Here is an 11,902-nt window from a genome sequence, read left to right as displayed (position 1 = left end):
AAGGGAAAAGTATTCGTCGGCATTTTTCTCTAAAAATATTAGTCCTTTTTCCCATATGCTCTCTCCCATTTATTCAGGCAGAAAAAAAGATCTTTTCTTACTAATCAGAGTACATTTACAAAATAACGAAAACAAAATTAACCCAATCAAATATTTTTTGAGAACAAACTCAGCATAACCCAGCTCATATATCCCAGCTATATATAGTCTTAAAAATTTTGTGGGTTATGACGACGAGAATCGGGGTTATGACGACGAGATGCCGATATTATCTTTCTTTAATCAATATGCTTGTGTTCCTTTTTAATGTAGTCTACACTGGAGGATTTCAACCAGCTCAACGCTCGAAGATCAAAAGTGTATGAAGATAATGGACAACTTCGCCAAGAAAATGCCACTCTTGTCCAAAAGGTCGTTACTCTGGAGCACCTCCTGAAGGACTCAGACTCCAAATGCAAAGAAATCATTACAGAATCACAGCGTCTCACAAACGCAGTCGAAATCAAATACAAATCCCTTCAAAAAGACTTCATGGAATCGAGAACCCAATTCGAGTCCCAGCTAAGCTCTCTAAAATTGGAGAAAGACAAAAGCCAGCAGAAATATCTCGAGCAACTGTCGAACCTACAGAGAGATTTGGAGATAGAAAAAGACAAAAATGGTCGAATTGTCAGAGAAAATAGCCAAATGGATATCGAATTGCACGAAACGAGACGAAAAATTTCCGACAATGATGAAAATCTGGCAAACAAAGTTAAACAGATTGCAATTTTGGATGCCGAACTGCGGAGGTTGAAAGACGAACGTGAAAACTCGTTTGATCATTTGAAAGCAGAGAACACTCGGCTGCGAAACGAGGTTTTGGACTTGAAAAGAGCAAAAGATGAAGATGAGATAAGATTTAAATCCGAAATTGCCTCATTCAAAAGCCAACAAGCTGCCGAGGTTAAACGTGCTAATTCAGAATTATCAGAACGGATTTCTGCAGCTGTGAGAGACAAGTGTGACGTCATAAACGAACTTCAAAAAGAGAAAAAAACCTTGGAAGAGAGAATTTCTGAAATGGAAAAGGGTCACGCTAGTGTTTACGCCCAAAAGGAGACTCGACTTCATGATGCAAAATTGGAGATTGAAAAGAACTCCAAAAATTACCTGCAGGAAGTCGGCAAAAAAGATGCTGAAATAAAGTCGCTGCAAGATCAAATTTTAGCTTTGAAGACTTCTGAAAATGAAACAAAGCACAACAATCGATTAGAGCGCGAACGAGAATTTGCAAGTGTTTCTCGCGAAATTAAAGAACTCACGGATGCGTTAAAAGCTAAAGACAAAGAACATTCAGAAACTGTAGCAAAAATGATTTCGGACCACAAAAGTGATCTTGAAAAATCAAGCAAAAATTTACGTGAAGAAATCAAAAAACGAGAAGAGTCAGTTGAAGATCTCGAAAATTCACTGAAAACTCTTCGCGAAGGTCACAAAAAAGAGAGCGAAATGTTGGAATCAAAAGTTTCACGAGTGACCGAAGATCGCGAATACTGGAAAACTCAATTTGATCGAGAAACTCAAGACTTGAAGTCTGAAATCGAAAACCTAAAACAGGAAAAATTTTCAGTTATAACGGAGTTCAAATCGGAACAGGAATCTTATGAAAACCAAATAAAAGTTTTGCAGAATGATTTGCAAAATTTGGACGATGAAAAGACTTCACAATTAGAAAATTTGAAATCTCAAATTGTTGACCTGAAAAATGAACTCAAACGCGCTAATCAGACAATTGAGGGATTCAAAAACGAATCGGAAGCCAAAAAGGAGCATACACAAAACTCGATTCAGAACCTAAAAGACGAGTTTAGAGTTGAAAAGGAACAACTTACTGCAAAAAATGACAAAAATGAAGGTATTGCGAAGGATTTTGAGCGCCAATTAAAACAGAAAGAGGCGGAACTTATAGTCGAGACTCGTAAATTTGAGGATCAAATTCGTTCTATGCAGACCGAAAACGTGAAAACGAAGCGCGAAGCCGAAGCTGCCGTCCGCAAAATGTCAGATGATAAAGAACGACAAAAGATCCTCGCCTCTGACGAGAAACGACAATTAAACGAACAACACCAAAATGAAATCAAATCATTCAAAGGCGAAATAGAAAAACTTCACCGATCCCTCGAAGCTGCCGAAAACTCCAAAATAGCCATGACAAAAGAGTATCTGCAGAAACTTGAATCGGCTAAAAATGATATCAAAATCGACTTCAAGAGTCGTCAAGAACAGTTTTCAGTGGTCAAGGTTGAACTGGAAAAAGAAATCGCGAGTCTCAAAAAGACGAATGATAAATTAGCCTCCGAATGTAAAAGTTTTGGTTACGAGAAGACTAAAGTTGAAACCACTCTTGGACTTGAAATTGAGCATCTGCAGAGGGCTTTGGATCAAGAAACAGAGAAATCAGTTAACGATTCCTCTAAACTACGAGCCAGTTTGAAAGATATTGAAGAAAAAACAGACCAAGAAAGGACTGAACTACAAAAGACAATTCACAAGTTAAGTGGCCAGGTTAAACAGACATCGCAGGAAAAACAGAAGCTTTTGGATGAGGTGTCGAAACTGACGAGTTTGAAAGACTCATACGAGCGTGAGAAGATGTTCATGGAAAAACAGCTGCAAAACTCAGAAGAGGAGAAGAATATAATTGAAGAGGAATCCCGCAAAACTATCATGGAGCTCGAAAATACTTTCAGGTACCAAATTGAGTTCTCAGTGAAATTGGATTGCATTTTTTGGCAATTAATAGGATATTGGCAGATAAAGGCTAACTCTTTTGGGATTTGACAGGAATTATTGGAATTAAAAAAACTTCCTCATTTAATTGTTCAAGTGGTGACCCACTTTTCCCAGGCAAAATTAAACATACAAGATTATTTTCAGATTTAAAGTTGAAAATGGGGATCCTGAATTTGAAAGAAAAACAATGATAAATGTTCAGTTATTTCAATTTAGTAAAAACCATTTTTTGCAAAAAAAAAATCTAAACCAACAAGCAGATGCTTGTGTTTCCATTATATATTTTTTTGAAGGACTGAAGCGAATAGAATTTAATCTGGGTTCAGAAATTTAAGTTGAGATGATTTTGGGACATTGTTTGAGAAAAATTTGCAAATTCAATCAGCTTGTGAACTATTTAATGATTATTTAATAAAATTCAAAACACTTTTAGAACATTGAATGATTCCGCTGCTGATTTATCCAGGTAATTGGATTTTACAACCTAAAGAGAAAAGAAGGAAGAAAGAAATGACAGTGAGAGAGAGATAGAGCAAAAATTAGAACAATTATAACTTTGGGCGGATCTTTTCCGTTTGTGCCCCAGTACGTTATGCCCCCCCCCCCCCAGTTTCAGAGCACGCGCCATTAGATAAAAAATCATTATTAAAAAAATGACACGTGCGTTTGGGGGGTGTGCAAATAAGATGCGTCCACTAAGCTGGGGGGGGGGGGGCACAAACGGAAACGATCCTTTGGGCATTTCTGATTTGAACTCTTTCTTGCATGCTTCATTTTTAGCTAACTCCTTGTCGTTGTGTGATGCTGAAGTATAGGGTGTCACCACAAAACCGAACGATCAATCATATCTGAAAAACACTTGTTCTTGACTATGATTTACTAAGTAGACTATATTAAGCTCCTGGACGCTTAGACTCTGCATGTGTTACAGATTGAAACCCTATGTAATAATTTTTTAGTTCATATGTAACTCTAGCTTATTTTTATTCTGTTCCCGCGAGAACAAAAGTTTTCAATTTGTCATTGTGAACAAAAACGAACCACGAACTACATCAACGGATGCCCCAAATTCATACGGGCATACGGTAAAGAGCCAGACCCGTGTTTAGGACAACGACAAAAAACGACAAACTTTTTGTAAGAATTCGTCTATTTCGTCGTTTGGTCGTCACTTTCGTCGTTTTGTCGTCGTTTTTTCGTTTTCATTAGTTTCCGTCATTGAAGTCGTCTTTTACGTGAATAAAATTATCGTTTCTTCGTCGTTTTGTTGTCGTTTTGTACGCCGTTTTTTTCAAAAGAAATAGTCGTTTTTTGATCGTTTTTTGTCGTTTATTTGCTCTTGAACTAGTTTTTCTCTATAAAGTCGTTTTTAGCATAGGTGTAGTAAGGGCTTGATAGCGCCGTGGTTATTGCAATAGCTTTTGAATTGGGAGGTCAAAGGTTCGAATCCCAGTGGGTCTGCCGTTTTTTCGTCGTTTTCTTACATAAAAATATCGATGAAAAAACGATCATTTCTTACATAAAAGTAACGTCGAAATTACGAACAAAACGACGATTACCACGTAAGGGCTTTAATCGTTTTGTCTAAGGAAAACGATCAGAAAACGACGATTTCTTACAAGTGAAATTCCTCAACACGGGGAGACAATAGAGAAAATTCTGCCGGTATATGATCCTAGCTTACAAGATTAAACCTCAAGTGGAGCTGAAAGAAAAGACATCGGAGATATCCAATACCACCGAGAAAAACAAAAATGAAAGAGCAAAAATGCTTTTAATTGGAATGAAGGTCAAATTAAATATTTTGGAATCAAAACCTCCCACTGAAGAGCTCCAAATAAAGACTACAAAACTGAAATTTGAAAAATGCAGAGAAAAGTGAAATGTTGAATCTGCAAATTGGGAACCGTAACACCAGTATTTAAAAGCAAGAAAAAAACAATCGTATACAATATTCTGGTATATAGATAATGAGAATATGAACAATTGCAAACTTTTCGTAGCTAATTTGGGTCGAACGTGGTCTTTTCATTTGTTTTTCAATTGACTCTTCCTTCAGCTGTCATATTGAGATGACACGTAATTACATATTTTTCTAAGTTGAGTAATAGTTTCAAGTTGAATGTCTGCACTGAAAAAAAGACTAGGGTGTCAGCATCTGTTTTAGCGGTCGTCTGGACGCAATCCAAGCACATTCTGACATGATCAGACAGGAGATTAGGCAAAAAGACGCCAGCTGTCGGGAACTGTCAGCTGAGAACGAGAGTCTCAACACTCAGATAGCAGACATGGAAGATTCCCTCCGGGTGTCTGTCCTCATGATGAAGATGATGAAGGGTGCACTCGGGAAGTAAACTATCTTTGCATTTGCTGATCAAAAGGAAAACTCTGGAAAACAAACTAATCCCAACTTCTTCGTTAAAAATAACGTTATTTTATAATACAAAAGTTGCCCTATTGTGTGCTGAGTAGCTGTAAGATTTTGTAATCAAAAACACTATGGTACCAAAAATCTGCGTCAAAAACGTCGAATAAAACATTATTTTCAGCTCAATCCAGATCTCTAGTAACACGTCATTAAGCTTTTACGTTTTTTCTAGCGTCTAATAGACAGTTTGGATAGCTTTCTTACAAACTTTTAACCACCTATGTGTCAATTTTTTACCAAAATCCATCACATTCTCCAAATTTTCCCAAAATAGTCTCGTTTTGTAATCGCTGCTTCAATCACTTCAGTTGGACTCAGCTCCTCCTACTCTTATACCCACATACTGATCACTTGTCTGAAATTAATTTTTAAAATTAAATTAACCCATTATTTTCAAAAACTCTTGTTCCATTGTGTCAAAAAAATTTTTCCACAAATTTTTTTCAAGAAATGCGCATTCCAATTTCATTGTATTTCGCCTTGAAACAACTTTTTCGATAAACGGAAATCTCAGTTTAGTCTATTCTGAAATTCAACTCTACTTCTGATGTTTGCTCAATAGCCAGGGAAAAAATACATGGCTATTAATCTGCTAGTATTTGTGCAAAATTTGGCCGCGAAACATATTACAGGTATTGATTTTTTTCTGAAAATGTTATTTCGCTTTTTTTTGTTTTTCTTCTAAAAAATCCACATTTTACAGCGTATGAAATCCAGGAAACATTAAAACCCCCAAAAATGTTTATATTTTCTGAGTCTGAGCAGGCAGAGAAAACGAGATTAAAACCTCTTCAAAAATACATGCTTTTTGTGCATGTGAACTTATATGCTTACTGACAACACATCGAGCTTAAGAAGCAGAAATTATTCTGCATTAAGCTTTTTGGTACCATAGTGTAGCTAACAGGAAAAATTACACAATGTTTAAATTACTGGTTAAATTACAGGGCAAAAATTACCGGTTAAATCAAGCGTGATTGCAATGAGCCTTTTTTTTAATCTACTAAAAAGTAAGCAAAAGACCAAGAACTGAAATGTATTAAGATTTTGGTTGCCTTCCTGAATTATAAAAACCAAGATACTCAAAATAAGATAGCCAGGATACACAGCAAAAGGTACAAGAATAACTCTTAGCTAATTGTATAACAAATGAGAGAATTTTCAAAAATAATTCTACGAAAAACTTAGCAATATATCAATTTTGTTTTGTTTTGTTTTGTTTTGTTGTGTTTTGTTTTGTTTTTTTTTTGTTTTCCTTTGTTTTGTTCGTTTCGTTTCGTTTTGTTTTGTTTTGTTTTCCTTTGTTTTGTTTTGTTTCGTTTTGTTTTGTTTTGTTTTGTTTTCCTTTGTTTTGTTTTGTTTTGTTTTCCTTTGTTTTGTTTTGTTTTGTTTTGTTTTCGTTTCGTTTCGTTTTGTTTTGTTTTGTTTTTTGTTGCTTGGAGAATGATTTAGTTGCTTGGCGATGTTTTTACTGTTTGCTCGGACTGAATTCTTTTATAATTGTTTGTTTGTAACTCTGCCGTAGCCGGTCCCCAGTCCAGATGAGAAAAGAGGAGGAAAACGGTACTAAAAATATTGGAGAATTTCATATGATTATTTTTTTGATCAACTTGAGATAGTTTTCCGATTTTATGTTTTTTATCATCCTCATCCTGTAATCAGACTATCTGGCGCATGTGAATTTGAAAACGGCTGGAAAGTGGCATATGGTCAAACTTTCACTAGGAAAAAGTTAGTATTTCATGCGGAATTTGCGAATTTGGCGAGAAACGATTTTTAAATATAGTTGTTTATTTTATAGTCATTTAGCGATTTATTATGCTTCGTTTTATTTGGAGATAGAGTTTGAGCTTGGTTTTTACCTAACGCTCTTCTCAAAATCTCCTATAGTTGTTTGTTTGTTCGTTACTCCGCCGTAGCCGGTCCCCAGCCTGGTTGAGAGAAGGAGGATGGGAACACACCCAAAACATAATGGAAGATCTCAAAAAGTTATTCGTTAGTTTAACTGTTGATTTTTTCCCACAGTACCTCACTTGTTTTACCTGTTTTACCTGTTTTAGCACTCAAAACATCCTCTGATCAGACTATTGTGCGTTCAAAGTTGCCTATGTCCAGACTATCGTGCGTTGAGAGTTGCCTATGTCCAGACTATCGTGCGTTCAAAGTTGCCTATGTCCAGACTATCGTGCGTTCAAAGTTGCCTATGTCCAGATTATCGTACGTTCAAAGTTGCCTATGTCCAGACAATCGTGCGTTCAAAGTTGCCTATGTCCAGATTATCGTGCGGTCAAAGTTGCCTATGTCCAGACAATCGTGCGTTCAAAGTTGCCTATGTCCAGACTATCGTGCGTTCAAAGTTACCAATGCACGACTTTCGTGCGTTCATTGTGTTTCCAGACCGTGTAATTTTGAATGCACGACACCCCCTTGTGCGTTCATTTTGGTCTGGACAAATCAACATTCGGTCTGGGACCTCAACCTTGGTACCAAGAGTTCATAAAAAACTCCTAAAAACATGAGCAAAAGGTGAAGCTACAAATTAAGTTTAAAGTCTGAAGCTGATGGGTTTACAAATGCAATTTGTCAACAAAAAAACACCGTGACGATTGCTCAAAATTGTTGTACATCAGTAATTGTTCAGAGTTGTTGTAAAACAAAGAACAAATGAAGAAGGTAGAATATAAGCAATGAGAAAAGAATTAAAATTTGTTTAAAAAATATAATAGGGTAAAAGTAATTTAAGGTAAGAACATTAAAGGCAATCTGGTCATGACAGTTTGAGAACAGTTAGGATCACTTTTTTATTTAAATCGTTGCGTATAATCTTCTTGGCCCCGGTTCGGGTTTTGGCAAAAAATAATGTAAGAATAGCGGTGAATAGCGGTGTAAAAATTAATTTTACCTCAAGAGGTAAAAGATGTCTCCAAATTCAACAAAGAAAACGAACAGAACCATTTGAACCGCGATATTATCTGTTCTGTTTTTGTGACAATTTTTACCAAAACTCGAATCGGTAATTGAAACTGTAACTAAATGATGGAACTTTTATTGTTAATTTGGAATGTTTTGTGGCACCGATTTAAAAAAAATTGATCGGATGCATGATCCATTATTTCCATTATAGATAAATATAGGGGCCTTCGTATAAATGTATTATTGCGGGCATTGTCAAAATGTCTCACAAAAATCAAGTTAAATTTTCTAGCTTAAAATTCAACATAAGCAAGCTCTACACTGTTTTTCTTGAATAAATTTCATTTTTCCAACGCTCATTTTTATTTTTTCTTAACTTAATTTTCGGCAACATTTTAAATCTAACATTTCTAGAAAAATTTCCTTGAACTTCTAAAATATACGTCGTATTAACGTTAGCAGAGCATATTAGCATATTATAAAAGTATTATTGCAGCGTCCTATTACCTAATTTGAAAAACGGATTTAAAAAATCAAAAGGAGCTGGCCGATTTGTGCTTTAGCCGATTGCTTAAACGTGACTGGCTATATAATCTGATAAGCTTAAATTAAAGCAAGGCAAGCAGAGTCGGTAATGTGTGATCGCATAGAATTTTCCGACCCCGCTCATTCACAATTTTGGCATAATAGTCAACCAAATGAGGAACAGACAGAAAAGCTCCAAAAAGTCAAGAATTTTTCAAAAAAAACTGATGTATGAAAAAATGACCATCTAAAAGATCACAAAACAAAACAAAACAACAATTACAAAAAATGCTGCATTAGATTGATGAGATCTGCCACTATTGAGAAAAAGATTCAAGACGTACAGCAAAGTTATACAACAACAACAACAACAACAAATATTAGTTACATCCAATACTTTATGTCCTTTTTAAAAAAACTGAATCAAAACTGTTAAAATAGCGTCAGATAAAACTGAAGCATTTAAAAACAACTTGTATTTCACGAGAAAACAATTGGGACCAGTCCATGCTAAGGTTCGGTAACAATTAAAAAAAAAGGTGAAAAAAAGTAAAGTTAAAAAATTCGCTTACATCTTTAAAGACAACAAATCTCAAAGTACTGAAAACCATTAGCAATTCACCGAAATAATCCAAAAAGTCTGTGATTACCAATGCTTCTATAGGACGGTATTAAGACCTGTCTTTTTGCAAGAGACAACAAACAAAAGTTCAATTAAAACTTGCCAGAAAACGCTGTCGAAGCAGTAAAGCCAAATTTTGCCCCTCGAAATACAACTGATTGCTTTTTTTTTCTTCGCACGCCAATAATATGTAATGCGACCTCTCATTATTGAGGCTAGGTAACAAATAAACAGAAAAAAAACGCAAAATTAATTTTAGAAAAAATTATTTCCGAAGTCGCCATTAGCTACAAAGAAAAGTTATTCATTACAGTCGTTTACTCTTTCAAAAAAAAACCCTTGTGACTTTTGATTATTCATAATATGCCGCGAATCTACAAAAAAGAACATCAAAGATGACAAAAAATGAAAGTTAATTGACTGTTTTTAAAAAAAGAAAATCCCGTGTCGAAGCCAGTAAAGTCATAATCAAGTACTTCAAAAACAAAGCTTCTCCGACAGCAATCCCTTGTGACACCTTTCTTTCACACCAATATTTTCTTATAAGAACTGTAATTGACGAGACTAGGTAACAAATAGACAATGAAAAGAACAAATTTGCGATAATACAAAGTGTTTTTCTTTTTAAAAAAATGGCTTTCAAAGTCATGAACGCCATGAGCTATCTTTTGAAATCGCAATATTGGCTCTTGTAATTTTCCATAAAAAGCCAACAAAACTTTTCATTATCCAGAAAATTTCATACGACTAAAAAGACAAAGTGAAAACGGCAGTTAAAGACAAAAGTGAAAGTGTCGATTAAATTCTTCGAGAAAGTGGAGTCGAAGCCATTATAACCATAAAGAATACCTTAACGATTTTAATAATTTCAATTGTGCATTCTTTTGAACACCAATAATGTGACAAGTGAACCTTCAAAACTGTGATAATGGGACAAAACGAGAAAAAAAACATGAAAAATAGCCCCATGTCTGAGAATAAAAAATGTGAGATCGAGTAGTATCAAATCCAGAAGGAAATAAATTAAATCGTAAAACCGCAAGAAAAATTAAAGATTGAACTTTATTTCATTAGAAAGAAGAAGCATTACTTCTTTGCCTCAACTTTGAAACTCTTCTTTCAGTATCGAGTGTGAAGTATTTAGGAGTCATAGTTGATAAAAACTTGAAGTGTAAGTCTCATTTTAACAGTTTACACTGCATTATATCCAAGTTGCTTAGTTTGTCTTATTTGATTCGTAAGTTTACAAATAAACAGGACTTGCTAAAATTCTACAATGTATACATCAAGCCTAAAATGCGGAACGGAATTTGGGTGTACCGTTGTACTTCAAATTTGGAACTGAATGTGCACAAGCTTTTGCAAAATAAGTTGATACGAGACATTTGTTTTCTGCTTAAATTCGATCGTGTTGGTCCTCTTTTCGATTTGCTTAGAATATTGCCTATTCAAAGATTTTAGAAATATAAATTGGTTAAGCTTGCTCTAAGATCTATAATAATCCTCTTGACAATGAATATATGAACAATCTCATAAAAACTCTTGAATTCCATTCTTCGATTGGGCTTATATGATTTAAATTTTTCCTCTGACAATCAAATGCAGCATTTTGTTCATTACTTCAGCGACAATGTCCTATTATACGACAATGAAATTGTTGGCCTTGTTTTTGCATAATTTTGCTTTTTAGTATTAGATCCTTGCATATCCTGCCTAGAGCGAAACCGTCTCCGTTGGTCAGTCTCTGTTGGTTTCGTCCTTTGTCCCTGTCATATATATGTGAATCAAAAATCTCTTTGTTCTCTATTCGGTTGGTACCAAAAAAGCATGATATTGCTTATCTACCGTCCACCTTGGTACGTGCTTTTATTTCATTGATTTATTTTTAAAAAATGATATTTATTTAGCATTGTGAACATGAAATTTTTGTTTTTGCTTGCTGACACTAAGCTTTATGTTGTCCTAATTAAGAAAACAAGTAGAGGCTAAGTTCAATGAGCCAATGTTTGTTTTATAAAAAATGTTTTCAAAATCAAAACGACCAAAAGTTTTAAAGTAAAAAATAGGTACAATAATTTGCAGTTGCTTAGGAAGCCAGTTGAACCTATCACCAGTGAGCTTTGACTTAAAATGCTTCGTTCTTCAATTAATACAAAAAAATTGTTTTTGGATTGTAACAGTCTTAGATAGGTCCAAAACTATCCGTGCTGAAACTGTTGTCCACTAGGCGTTTACAAAGATTGTGTTAGTATGTTTTGGTTTGTACTTCCGGCAAGTTTAATTAAAGTGGTTTAAAGAATTTATATCGTGCTATTTTTGATGAAGAAGTCTGAGTTTTGAAATATTTAGCCCACTTTTTTGCCCAAATAAATAAATTAAAATAGTCAACAATATTTTTTTGTCTTTAAAACAGAAATCAGCAACACTATTCTTAACAATTTTAACTTATTTAAGCAAAATTGTCGAAACTTTAGGCAAAAGATCCGGAAAATGTGAATTAAAAAAACGCAAATTGGTCTTATATTTACAAAAATTAAACATCGATAACTCGCTCTAGAAAGTCAAATTCTGTTCAATTCATTTTTCTAAGCTGGACAGGCTTTTTAATGATATCACTCACGATGATTATATCGATCGGT

At 34.7% G+C, this 11,902-nt stretch overlaps 1 protein-coding gene across 1 annotated transcript; it reads left to right on the top strand.

The window, feature by feature from the left end:
* Nucleotides 1–312: 312 nt before the first annotated feature.
* LOC142357900 (uncharacterized) lies at nt 313–5,329 on the top strand (the record flags this gene model as incomplete). Its single annotated transcript, XM_075409390.1, has 2 exons — nt 313–2,732; nt 4,943–5,329. Coding segments are annotated over 2 exons (2,607 nt in total), but the record flags the coding sequence as incomplete, so codon positions are not given.
* Between the last annotated feature and the right edge of the window lie 6,573 nt (nt 5,330–11,902).

The sequence above is a fragment of the Convolutriloba macropyga genome, unplaced genomic scaffold, assembly GCF_964194025.1.
Source record: "Convolutriloba macropyga unplaced genomic scaffold, txConMacr16.3 SCAFFOLD_2382, whole genome shotgun sequence".
NCBI lineage: Eukaryota > Metazoa > Xenacoelomorpha > Acoela > Convolutidae > Convolutriloba > Convolutriloba macropyga.
Note: the sequence above shows the minus strand (reverse complement) of the source record. Positions and strands in the feature narration are given on the sequence as shown.